General features: G+C 37.6%; 1 protein-coding gene across 3 annotated transcripts in view; it reads right to left on the bottom strand.

The window, feature by feature from the left end:
• Positions 1 to 190: 190 nt before the first annotated feature.
• The window catches only part of MCCC1 (methylcrotonyl-CoA carboxylase subunit 1), a 52,763-nt gene continuing 38,831 nt past the window's right edge, over positions 191 to 14,122 (bottom strand). For all 3 annotated transcript variants that reach the window (XM_041731526.1, XM_041731527.1, XM_041731528.1), the window contains 5 exons: positions 7,679 to 7,728; positions 4,574 to 4,711; positions 3,142 to 3,249; positions 1,429 to 1,500; positions 191 to 624 (listed from right to left, as the gene is read on the bottom strand). In XM_041731526.1, coding sequence (XP_041587460.1) covers positions 496 to 624; positions 1,429 to 1,500; positions 3,142 to 3,249; positions 4,574 to 4,711; positions 7,679 to 7,728 — 497 coding nt within the window. In that variant the 3' untranslated portion in view covers positions 191 to 495. The remainder of the gene's footprint in view (positions 625 to 1,428; positions 1,501 to 3,141; positions 3,250 to 4,573; positions 4,712 to 7,678; positions 7,729 to 14,122) is intronic.

Below are 14,122 nucleotides of genomic sequence, written 5' to 3'. Positions count from 1 at the left end.
TCTAAAAGACACAACAGTGTATAAAATTTGAGGCAGAAACAAACTATATTAGCTTCTTTTTTTTTAATTTTTTTATTTATTTATGATAGTCACACAGAGAGAGAGAGAGAGAGAGAGAGGCAGAGACACAGGCAGAGGGAGAAGCAGGCTCCATGCACCGGGAGCCCGACGTGGGACTCGATCCCAGGTCTCCAGGATCGTGCCCTGGGCCAAAGGCAGGCGCCAAACCGCTGCGCCACCCAGGGATCCCTATATTAGCTTCCAATAAAAAAGTATAATTCAATTTATTAGTATGAAATATTTTGAGATAATTTATTGTGTTTGACCCCAGTACATGATCCTCAAAGACAAAAATGTGTTTTAGCCTAGCCATACAATCATTTAGTAAAACTGATGTTTATTAGACTCTGAGAAAAGCAGGAAGGCACTTTCTCTTTTTGGTGTAGAGATACTGTATTTAAGATACTGCTTAACTGGACATTTCTTTGATGGAGTTTATTCTGTTTTTCTTTTGTCAGATTCCTCTTCCTCAAATTCGATTAAAGGAGCATGTCTGTTGGCCTGAGAACCTTCTTTGTAGAACACTTTCTTGATTGTGCCATCCTTTGGAGCCTTTATGGCATGCTGCAAGGACACAAGACAGGACAATGATTGCAATACTCCTGAAGACTGAGCGCATACTAAGGCAAGAGAGATGAAAAGTGAATAATAAAGCCAACTGTTACCGACATTTCTCAAGCTTTTTAAACCACAGCACCCAGAGAAAATAATATTTTTATGGTGTGCTTTGGGGCTGGGGTGGGGGAGTTACTATTTTGACGTACCTGTAACACATTCAAGATCACTGACTGGGAAACTCTGGCTTAACTGCTAATTCGCGACAAGTTTCACTTGAAACTAGAATCTCACTTGAGAAGCTGTCAAAAACTACTGACCCTCGGGTCCTACCCCAGGAGATCCAATTCAACTAGTCTAGGAAAGTAGTTTTGAAAAGCTTTCCCCATCAGATGATTGTGATATGTGGCATAGGCTAAGAACTACTGGCCTACAATTTCCCACCATCTAAAAACCTAAACAGCTCATCTAGTTTGACCGAGGTTTTCACCTTGATAATGATGCTTGGCATCCCATGTTTGGCCTTAGGAAATACCAACAGTTAACAATCAGTTGGATGACTGAATTTAAGCTATTGATAATTTCTTTAATTTCAGAATCAGAATTGACAATTACAGTTCAGTTTCATAAAATTAAAATGAAAACATATTTAAAAGAAGGATGGTTTGGTTTTATTTCCTGTAGTTAATGCTTCATCAATCTGTGGTTCTTAGTATTTAAAATGATATTAACTTACAAAATAAGGCAAAAAAAACCAATTAGGTCTGAAAGTTCCCAAAGTTTAATTGACAAGTGAACTTGTGATTTCATTACCTCCATTTTCATGGCAATCATAACCATTAGAGAATCTCCAGCTTTTACTTTGTCTCCAACTTTCACAAATATCTAGAGATTAAGAGTGACAGGTTAATATTTAAAAGCACAGAGTCCTCATGGTCCACAGAGTTGGTGTATGAATGTACACAGCAGAAGTATGGATCTATGTGGCTGCCTTATCTGCCAAAAAATAGGTGTATGGGTGCAAATCAGAGACCTACAGGTCAATCTGGCATTGTTGGCCCTCTCATCAGTGGGGGGCATTGCTTAGCTTCTTACCTCCATCTCCAAACAATCTAGTTTCCCTTGAATCAGATGAATATGCTTTATCTATCTTGAGATCCTTTTGCATTTTCATGAAAGTACAGACAAGCCATACCACCACCAAGGAAGAACCAAATACTTTAATGCCATAGGCAGGGTAGAGGGTCATGCCTGGTTTTCTAGATTTTATAAGTAGTGTAGGACAGTGCTCCAAGTTTTGAGGAGCAAATAAATAATAAGTAAATGCATAGACTATCTTCATGTGAAAGAATTAAACATACTGGCAACCCTGGGGAAAAAAATCTCTATTTTCCATTTTACATGTATAAATGAACTCATATATCCCATGTCTGTCTTCTTGGTTAATATGGTTATAAAGCAGTTTTTGGAAACATCACACAGTGGAGTTAGGTTCCAAAGTCAATGTGTAGAGCCCAAAGTGTGAAAAATGAGAAATGCTTCTCAAAGCCCCCAAACCACCCATGCTGGTAGTGTTTGATGAAATCAATGATTTAGGGGGCAGCTGCAGGGAACATGTGCATCTTTTCCCCATAGATGTGCAGGGATGTCCACATTATGGAATGTCCATGGGAACAGAGACTGAGCGATTCAAGTCTCTAAGCTCATACTCCCTCTGGGCAAACATCTGCAGAAGCGAACAGTGGGTTTCATCACTTTCACTACTTAAATGGTTCTTTTCTTCTTCTCCTTTTCGGGTACTAAGGATATAGAGTTGAATTTTTATGACTTAGATGCATTTAAAGGGACTCTACTATATTCAAGTTTATAAAAAGGAGTCTACTGATCCACCACCACTTGAAGTTATTTCAGTGTGGATCTTAACTCTGAATATATATAGCGTTCAACACCAAATCTCGTTCTTCAACAGTACCAGCCTTTCAAATTTTATCTTAACACACATGCAATTCTGTACATTAGAAAAAATATTATTTCATGATAAATTGTTTGCTTTGAAGTTTAAAATAAAAAAATAGCATTTTTGGATAATGCTTGGTGAATTTTAATCCCAAAAAGACAAATTTAAGATTATTTGTACTTTGATGGAAATTCCCACTTTCAAAAATAATAGTATCATAAATTAGGTAAGTGGGTATTTTCATTGAAGACTGAACACAGAACTTGAATCTATCATACAGTTTGTTTGCTTCTTCCTTTCCTTTGTTCTTATTAAGATTTTATTTTATTTTTTTATTTTTTTTATTTTTTTTAAGATTTTATTTTTAAGTAATCTCTGCACACAGCATGGGGCTCGAATTTAAAACTCTGAGACACTTGCTCTATTGACTGAGCCAGCCAGGTCCCTCAGTCTCTTGTTTTCTTGAATAGGATGATTTCCAAGGAGAAAGATTTGGAGAGGGAAAAATGATGTATATGCCATTTACTAGGCCTTAATGAACACCATTCTACATACATTCACGTGATTACCTTTTCAATGGTACCAGTCATAGGAGCTATGGTACCTCCCTGAGTTCCACCTGAGCTCATCGAAGACAAGTATTTGGGGGGTGGAATGTCAATCTGAGCACTTCCTTCCTATAAATAGAAAACAAACTGGAAATGAAATCAAGTCAAATCACTGTAGCTTTATTCATATGCTTAAAGTAATAATTATTTTCAAGTTTTTTGTTAAATTATTAGTTATCTTTAATACCAGGGTTCTTTCTAATCTACCTTTGCAACCTGAAGCAAATTACTAACCCCCTCTCAGTCTTGGTATCCTATTATAAAGGAGTGATGGCATCATGCCTCACAGGGGATTAGAGGAATTAATGTATATAACTGTTGATAAAAGCCACTGTCTGAAAGCCATTTTTTTTTTTGAAACCCATTTTGAGCAACACCCCCACTATTAACTGCTTAGCCTAAGCCAGGAACTGTTCTTAAGTGTTATACATATGTGGTCAATCATCACAACAAACTTGTGAGGTAGGTAGTTACTGTTATTTTTCCTGTTTAGAGATGGAAGAGAGTCTGACTTGCCCTAGGTCACACAGCTGCCCAGGGGTAGAGGCAGGATTTGAACCAAAGCAGATTCACATTCCAGAACTCCTACTTGTCACCATTCCACCATACTGCCTCCACCACCACACAGTTATAGCAGAGTAACTAATGAAAGAAATGCCTTATGAATTGAGTTCATCCTTGACTCTGTATATAGTAAGTAGTTGAATTACTGGAATACTAAAGGCATCTCATCACAAAGGACTATGATCAGTAAGATGGTTCTCAAATGTGAGAAAACTCTGAAAAGGCCACAGTGTATTTGATAATCATTTTCTGCCCATGCAGAAACTATGGGCTCACCAGGCAGCAGGCTCCAAACTGAGAACAATGAGTCAGGAGACATGTTCCTTACCTAAATCTGTGCCACAGCTGATTATCAACCATCCTTTGACTGCCAAGATACCACCATTACCCCCCACTACCTTCCTACTGCCTATCTTCCCCACAAGAAATATTGGGTCCGTGGACTATTCTCTCAATGGTCACCTCCTCCCAAATCCCCAGAATCCTAAGCACCAGGAGGATGGTGGTTGGGCAAGTATTCAGGCATCAAATCACTCAGAAAGTATTGCCCACTGGGCAGTGAGTTACTCTTGGACAAGAAGAGTGTGAGGACATGCTTCAGAATTAAAGCATGAAAATATATATGTGTTTATCACTGAGGAGTATGCAAAAGAACAAGGGAAGGCAGGAATGTGGCAAAGAAAGAGAGTGAAGAGGAGAACACAGAAGAAAGGTCACAGCAGTGATGGAAGGCAACAAGATCTTTCTAATGTTTCAGTGGGATGCTTCTGGGTCAAGCAATTTTCTCCCAAACCTCAATGATGTTATTATAAAAAGAGAGAGACATTACCATGGAAAATAGGTAAATAGTGTTTTCCAGGATAATTAGCTTAGTTTTACTAGCAACTCCATTAACAGAACATTTCAGGTAAGTGCAGTCTCCCTCATTACAAAGATCACCAAGGACTTGGAAAGTTTTGTCTTCAATCTAAAAAACAAAACAAAACAAAACACACAGAAAAATAAGATCCTTAAAATAAATAAATAACTACAGAATTAATAAAATCAGAATCAATTGTTTACCATTAATAGCTTCAAAAGATAACAGGTGAAATATCTTTTTTTTTTAATATCTTTTTTAAAAGCCATGTAGGAACTTTCCCTCTAAGATTCATAAATAAAGTACTCTAGATAAATACAGCAGTAAGGTAATTAAAAAAAACAGGTAACTTATCTATAGCACCATAATGCTAAAATGTTCATTTAAGAATAACAATAAAAACATGAAATAAAAATACAAGTCAAATTTAGCAAAATTATTAAAATTCAGTTGACTATTATTACATGCTGATATTCATTTCTGAGTACCTGATGTCAAATTTGGTTTTACTATGCCAATGTCAGAAATGAAAAAAGCCAGAACCACATAATTAGATGTGTATCTTTTATCTCCCCAACATGCAGATAAAATTTATGGGTTTCAGTTTTGAGTTTAAGAAGATAAAATAGCTGGAGATTGGCCACAGTTTTCTAACTGTAAGAGAGAATGCCAAAGAACAGATTTCACACTTGATCTTTCAAGGAAGCTGACAAAGGGACATGAAACCTTTCTGTTTTAAAAAATGTTTTCTCACATATACACCCAAGGAAAAAAATTCCTTTACACACAGGAAATCCATTTAAATCTTCTCTATTTTTCATTTCAATTCCCACAAGGTTATTGTCAAAGTCCCGTGGCTATTCTTTTCAAATATTTTACAGAGGCTAAGGTGAACCAGGTTAGACTGCAGTATTTATATGCTGGTTCTCATGTATCCTCAGTTAAATATGACATTTACTGGGCTCTGTAACCTACTAAAACAGCCATTTGAATGTTTGTGAAATTCTCAGGACATAAAGGTTAGATTGGGAACAGTTTTGTTTAAAGGTTTACACAAGCGCATTCTAAAGTTGTGAATGTAGTTCAAAGAACAGATTAGAACAAATCTGTAGTTGACTTTACCAAGGGAATAAGAAAGGGCCCCCAAGCCAGAGATACCAATATAAATTACAACTCCCATATCCTAAAATAGGTAGACTTCCCAGTTTTTCCAAATCTTAGTGAAACAAAATGGTTATCTCATGGCATTGGCAGATCCCAAGTATGTCCTCGATCAATTCATTTTGTAGGATTTAAAGTCCCTTGGCTCACATTAAAAATGATTTATTCTGCTCTCTGAATTTATACCTTACTAGATAGGAATTTGGTTGAGTTCACACTCTATTTTTTAAAATCCCTTTAAGCACTTCATTTTGCCAGTGTAATGGATTTTTTTTATTTTAGGACTACATAATCATTTTAACTAGAGATTCTCAAAGTATGACCTGCAGGTCCCCTGGGGTCCCCAAAACCCTTTTCGGATCCACAAAGTCAAATCACTTCTCAAAATAATACTAATGTTATTTGTCTTTTTTACCCTCATTCTCTCACGAATATACAGTGGGATTTTCTAGAGACTGCAGGACATGTGATAATGTTATCCTAACAGCTAATGGAACATGTGCCTGGGTAATATTAGGTTTTAAGTTTTCTCAGTTTATCCTACAACTCAACAACATTAAAAAACAAACCAACCTAATTTTAAAAAGAGGCAAAGAACTCAAATAGACATTTCTCCAAAGAAGTTATACAAATGGATCATTAGCATATGAAACAATGCTCAACATCATTATTCATTAGGGAAACGCAAATCAAAACCACAGTGAGATAACACCTCATACTCATTAGGTTGGCTATTATAAAAAAGAAAAAGAAACAGAAAATCAATGTTGGCGAGGATACAGAGAAAAGGGAACCCTCATGCACTGTTGATAGGAACGTAAAATGGGGCAGCCACTGCGGAAAACAGTATGGTAGTTCCTTATAAAATTAAAAATAGAACAAGAACATATGATCCAGCAATTCTATTTATGGGTATATACCTAAAAGGATTAAAAATAGGGTCTCAAAGAGGTATCTGTCTGCCAGGTACATAGAAGCATTATCCGCAATAGGCAAAAGGTGGAAGCAACCCAAGTCTCCATCAAGAGGTAAGTGAAAAGACAAAGCGTGGTATATAGGGGCAGTGGAATAGCATTCCACTTCAAAAAGGAAGGAAATATGGACACATACTACAATATAGAAGAACCTTAAAGACCTGCTAAGTGAAACAGCCAATCACAAAAGGACAAATGTTGAATGATTTCATTCCTATGAGGTACTTAGTCAAATTCATAGACACAAAATGGTGGTTGTTAAGGGCTAGGGGTGAGGGGGGAGGTAGAGAGGGCAGGTAGAGTGTCACTATTTAATGGGGCTTCACAGTGTCAATTTTGCAAGAGGAAGAAAGAGGAGGTAGATGGTGGCCATGCTTGTAAAATGATGTGATGAATGTACTGAATGTCTTTACATTCCAAAATGTTTAATATGATAAATTTTACATATAGTTTTTAAAATATACATGAAAAATATCAGAAATAAAAAGTACGCTCAGTTTAATCTTCTGAATGGTAAATATTAGAACATGTAATTAACATAAACACAAAGCTCTTTGGGGAGTCTTCATTTTTAAGGGTGTACATGGATTTTTAAACCAAAAAGTTTGAGAACGGCTGCTTTAGATGTAAATACATGCACATACTTTAGAGACTTGTCAGGCGTCTGATTCAAAGCTATTATTATTTCTTTTCTTAAACCAAGTTTTCATGCTTAAGGGAACTATAGCCAAATTGAGGAGACAATCAGAAACTACAGAGGGGGTAATTTCCCCAAATTGGTCTCAAATAAAAGCATATATAGTCATAAAAATATGACTATATGACTATAGTCATAGTGGTCACTGGCTTCAGAAAAATCAGAGTGTGAAAAGAGACACTCCTTGGTATGAGAGAGATCAGATTTAGCTATAAACTGTAGAACAAAACCAGTAAGGCTTACCTGCATGCTATATGACCCATCATGGTTATATGTTACAGCTATGGCTACATCTTTACAGAAAAGCGGGGAAAAATTGAAGAAAAATTAGAAGACATCCATTTATTCAATAACTGACATTCTATACATCGCTTTCAACCTAAAAGAAAACCAGCTGTTAGGAATATCAACATTTTTTAATTCCCAATAAAGATTAAAAAAATTTTTTTAAATCTAGAGGCAGTTTCCAATAAAGATGAATTTCAAAGTTTTCTTTTTTAAAAAATGAAGTTTTAGCAGTCTCTTAACTATAGAGAAGAAACTGGTGGTTACCAGAAGGGTGGAGGATGGGTGAAACAAGTAAAGGGCAGTAAGAGTACACTTGTCTCGATGAGTGCTGACTAATGTACAGAATTGCTGGATCTCTATATGGTATACCTGAAACTAATGGGGCACCTGGTGGCTCAGTTGGTTAAGCATCTGCCTTCAGCTAGGATCCTGATCTTGAGGTCCTGAGATAGAGCCCCGCATTGGGCTTCCTGCTTAGCAGAGAACCTGCTTTTCCCTCTTCCTCTGCTCTCTCTTTCACTCTCCCAAATAAATAAAATCTTTAAAAAACAAAACAAAAAACCACAGTATGTTAACTACACTGGAATTAAAAATTTTTTTAAATGGAGTTTTAGCTCTTTTAATGCTGTAGAATATTTTAGGTATTTTTTTCAACAAGAAAAATTGCAGTGTTAAAGTGGAAATATAATGAATTGGGAGAGAGAAACTCTAGTTTAAGACCCATATCTGCCATTATGAGAATGTAACAATGAGTTAATAAATGTAAAAGTGCTTTGTAAACTGTAACAGATCATACAAATATAATATACAATATATTTCATAGTATTCTGTGAACACAGAAGTGGTTAAAGACTCTCCTAGGAGATGGGGATTGGGGGTAAAGACCTTCCTAAGAAGTAGAAATCAAGTTTTCTTGAATCATGTGGTACAGAGAATGCAGACCAAAGTCATCTCATCAACTCCTGATACTTTAACCACCATTTTGATGCTGCCAGCTCAAATCTATTTCCAGCCCTGACCTTCCTTCTCCAGAACTCTGATTAGTCATTCCCAGCTGGATGCTCTATCGGCACCTTAAAGTGAACATGGTGGGTCCAATAAATCATCTCTCTGCTATGCCTGCATTCCTCCTGCCCCAGGAGCTCCATGGCTGGCATTATAGTTTTCCTGGTCATCCAGGTTTAAAGCCTGTCATTCTCACCTTCTCCTTCGCTTTCCACGTGCGATGGTCACTACAAAGCTGCCAAATTCTTCCATACTTGTCCTATTCATTTTGTCCTTTCATTTGCATCGCTCACCCCTGATTCAGGCTGGAGGCCGCAGGCCTGGGTAACTCTAAGGCTTTCTTGGGACTTCCTACTTCTTGTCTCAACCCTTCCAGATGATGCTTCCTAGGGCGTCTTCACTATATTCTAAATACTTGGCCTGGTATGGAAGGCCCCAGACTCACTGTGTTACTTCCCACCATTCTTCTACACAGTCTTTTATTACAACCAAATGGTAAAATGGGCCAATCGATGTTCTCCATATGTGTCTCTAGTGTTCCGCCCTGGGGTGCCTCCTTGCTCGTGCTCCTCCCTCACTGTGTTGCCAGTCCCCAGCCACACCAAACTGAAACCTTGCCATGTGTTCACATTGTGCTCCTTCCTGGTGCCTGGGAAAAGTCTGTCTAGGTGGAATGAATTTGCTCTCCTCTGAACATGTAGATAGACATTTGCATATAAAACACCATTATGTTTCTTTCTTCATCCAGTTTTATGATAGAATGATTTTTCTCTTTGTCAGCTATTTTTCTTAAAAATTGCAAAAATAAAACTGTTCACCAAAGTCAAGCACTGAAGTATATAGAGTAAAAAGGGAAAGTCCTGTCTATTGCCCCATATTAACTACTATTAAACTCTTTAATGGGAGTCCTTTTAGAATGCACAAACAGGGATCCCTGGGTGGCTCAGTGGTTTAGCGCCTGCCTTTGGGCCAGGACGTGATCCTGGAGTCCTGGGATTGAGTCCCACATCGGGCTCCCTGCATGGAGCCTGCTTCTCTCTCTGCCTGTGTCTCTGCCTCTGCCTCTGCCTCTGTCTCTCTCTCTCTGTGTCTCTCATGAATAAATAAATAAAATCTTTTTTTTTTTTAATAAATAAAATCTTAAAAAAAAAAAAAAAAAAAGAGGGCAGCCCTGGTGGCACAGCAGTTTAGCGCCGCCTGCAGCCCAGGGCATGATCCTGGAGACCCTGGATCGAGTCCCACATCAGGCTCTCTGTATGATGCCTGCTTCTCCCTCTGTCTGTGTCTCTGCCTCTCTCTCTGTCTCTATGAATAAATAAATAAAATCTTTAAAAAAAATAATAAAAATAAAAAAAAAGAATGCACATATTTTTCTTTTACAAAAATAGTATATCCTTATACATATTGTTCTGCAATCAACTTTAAAAACTTTTATTTATTCACTTTTCCAACTTTTTTATTAACATATGACACATATATCCAATTGGCTTTCAAAAGTAGCAAAGGGGAGAGAGAGACAGGCTCCCTTAAGGGAGCCTGATGCTGGACTCGATCCCAGGGCCCTGGGATCATGCCCTGGGCTGAAAGCAGATGCGCAACCACTGAGCCACCTAGGCATCCCCACAACAAACTTTCTATGTGCTGTCTCATTTAATATCCACAACAACCCAAGAAAGTAGTTACCACTATCACTCCCATTTATGGCTGAGGACACTTGATGCTTAGAGAGAGTGTGTATCTTGCTCAAGGGTCATAGACAACACAAGGGCCAAAACTCAAACCCTTAACATTCTAACCCCAGGTCTGCATGTTGTTTTTTTAAAGACTTATTTATTTATATTAGAGAGAGAGAGTGTGAGAGCACGGTGGGGAGGAGCAGAGAGAGAGAGAGAGAGTACAAGTAGACTCCACACTGAGCAAAGAGCCTGATGCAGGGCTCAATCCCACTACCCTCAGGAGCCTCAGGGCCTCAGCCCCAACCAAGAGTCGGATGCCTAACTGATTTCAGTACCCAGGCAGCCTCAGGGTCTGTGTTATTAACCACCACACTGCCTATCTTCCCAACATACCTACTTCTCCTTTGCTAGATGGTAAATTCCTTAAGAGAGAAAAGCAGGGAAGAAGACATCTTTTTTTCCCTCTTTTTCACATTACTCATAACATTTATTTTTTCAAAAACTTTGTAATGAACCTACAAATGAACTTCTCCACACTATATCTTGCCAATATCTTTTAGCCCTTCTTAAGAGAAAATGCACCCAATTATACCAGATTAGGGTTTTTTTTAATTTATGAAATATGGCAAGTATTTAGCCAACGTGAATGCCAAAAGAATCATAGTAAACACACTGCTGGGAAAACTCTAAATTCTTTAAAAAAAATTTTTTTTTTAATTTTTTTTTTTTAATTTATGATAGGGACACAGTGAGAGAGAGAGAGAGAGAGAGAGAGAGAGAGGCAGAGACACAGGCAGAGGGAGAAGCAGGCTCCATGCACCGGGAGCCCGACGTGGGACTCGATCCTGGGTCTCCAGGATTGCGCCCTGGGCCAAAGGCAGGCGCCAAACCGCTGCGCCACCCAGGGATCCCAAAAAAATTTTTTTTTAAATTAGAATTATAGTTGACATATAATATTAAATTAGTTTCAGGTATACAACATAGTGAATTCAGCAATTATATACACTACAAAATGCTTACTGTACGTGTATTACAATATTATTGACTATATTCTCTATGTTGTACTTTTCATTCCAGTGGCTTACTTGTTTTATAACTGGAAGTTCATACCTCTTAATCCCCTTCACCATTTCATCCACTGCCCCTCTCCTCCTTCTGCAACCACTAGTTTGTTCTCTATATTTATGAGTCTGTTTCTCTCTGTTGTTACTATTTGTTTATTCACTTGTTTTGTTTTTTAGATTTCATATATAAGTGAAATTGTATGATATTTGTGTTTCTCTGGTTCATTTCACTTAGCATAATACCATGTAGGTCCATCTATGTTGTCACAAGTGGCAAGATTTCGTTATTTCTTATGGCTGAGTAATATTCCATTGTATATATACAATGAATATTGTCTTCTTTATCCATTCAACTCTCAATAACCCAGAGCTAACATCATACTCAATAATAAAAAGCTGAAAGCCTTCCCACTAAAAGTCAGGAACAAGACAAGAATGTCTGTTCTCAGCACTTTTATTCAACATAGTACTGGAAGTCTTAGCCAGAACAATGAGACAAGAAAATAAATAAATAAAAAGTGTTTACTTGATACAGAAAAACAGTCATTATTTGCAGATAATATACTATCCATAGAAAATCCTAAAGAGGGATCCCTGGGTGGCGCAGCGGTTTGGCGCTTGCCTTTGGCCCAGGGCGCGATCCTGGAGACCCGGGATCGAATCCCACGTCGGGCTCCCGGTGCATGGAGCCTGCTTGTGTCTCTGCCTCTGTGACTATCATAAATAAATTAAAAAAAAAAAAAATCCTAAAGACTCTACCAAAAAAAATTAGATCTAATAAGTAAATTCAGTAAAGTTGCAGGATGCAAAAATCAATACACAAAAATCTGTTGCATTTCTATTCACTAATAATGAAATAGTAGAGAGGGAAATAAAGGAAACAATCCCATTTACAATTGCATCAAAGAGAATAAACTCTTTCATGTGTCACAGGGTATGAACATGTTCCTCCTCCCTCCCCTAGTTGCCTCTAGACCTCCACAAGAGAACTTTAAACATCCTCTTATCTCTATTTTTTAAATTAATTACTCTTGGGATCCCTGGGTGGCACAGCGGTTTAGCGCCTGCCTTTGGCCCAGGGCGCAATCCTGGAGACCCGGGATCGAATCCCACGTTGGGCTCCCAGTGCATGGAGCCTGCTTCTCCCTCTGCCTGTGTCTCTGCCTCTCTCTCTCTCCCTCTCTCTGTGACTATCATAAGTAAATAAAAAAATAAAAAAATAAAAAAAATTAAAAAAAAAATTAATTACTCTTAAATAAGCTCTACACCCAACATGGGTCTTGAACTCACAACCCCGACCAAGATCAAGTTGCATGCTCTACCAACTGAACCAGCCACACACCCTATTCTCTTATATACTTAATAAGATATGGAAGTGTGGCATGGTGCAGTATTAGATAAAGACATACACCCTGGAATGTGGGTTTGAATTCTGGCTCTACCAATTATTTTTGGTATGACTTTAAGAAATTAATCTCTCTAAGCTTTGGTTCCCAATTTATAAAGTTGACACTAATAATAACACCAATTTCATTGAACTGTTCTGAAAATGGTAGTTAAATAATCCATTGAAAGCACTTAATATCTGGCATATACAAAACACTCAATAAATCTTAGCTATTATTCGTATTATTGAAGGTAGGTCAGGGTTTTGTGAAGCATGGCCACTAGTAACAAAGTAAGAATATTTTTCAAGTCTTAAATACTTAAAATATTTGATCATTCTCACTGAGATCATTAAGAGTTGGCTCTACTTTAGATTCATAAATGCTTCGGGGCCCTTAAGACTTCCCATTTGGTGTACTCACTTATTCAATCACGGCTACTGTTAATTAGCATTTATTAGAGAACCAACAGAACATTTCTGGAAACTATTATATTCAGGCCTAGGTTATTGTTTCAAAAGACTACCAAAAGGATGTTGTGAAGAGCAGCCATGCTGGTTTTCAATAATGTATTTGTTTTTTAATTAAAAATTTAAAAAATTTCCAACAAATGCAGCATAGTTCAAAACACTGCTCAGTGCCTTAGTGAAGATCCATACCAAATAACACAGTTGGCTCACTAGAATTTTAATCACACATGTGGTTTTTCTGTTTAATTTAGGTTGAAGAGGCCACTGAAACTTTACTGCTACTGCTACTTATATTCAGTATATAGGAGTCTTGAGTAAAATAATCCCTAATTTTGGAGGGGCTATTTTTTAGGAATGAAATGAACAGACATACTGGCATAAAATGGATAGGTTAAACATTTGCAGAATGCTACTCTGTAAGGGATGTTTGCAAACTTTTTTCCCATGTACTCAATACATTAAAGTTAATGACCATCCAGATTCAGGATGAAAAAATATCTCAAAATATTTTTTCTGTAATATCTGTATCCCAAACAACTTCTGTGAAAAAGGAATTTGCTAAAAACTGAATGCATGCCTACACAGAGTTGAGATCAAGATCTTACTCTGCCTGGGGAGGAGGGTGCTGCCATGAGCTAGCAGGAAAATTCTGTTCTACCTGGTAGGCACATTTTTATAATGGAGCTTTCACAGTTCAATGACCCCTCACATTCAAGGTTATCCAGTCCTCCCAGATCTGGCTCGGCACCCATCTGGCTTCCCATGCAACCTGTCCCGCAGTAGAAGGGATACTGCTATC

The sequence above is a fragment of the Vulpes lagopus genome, chromosome 17 (genome assembly GCF_018345385.1).
Source record: "Vulpes lagopus strain Blue_001 chromosome 17, ASM1834538v1, whole genome shotgun sequence".
Classification (NCBI taxonomy): Eukaryota; Metazoa; Chordata; class Mammalia; order Carnivora; family Canidae; genus Vulpes; species Vulpes lagopus.
Note: the sequence above shows the minus strand (reverse complement) of the source record. Positions and strands in the feature narration are given on the sequence as shown.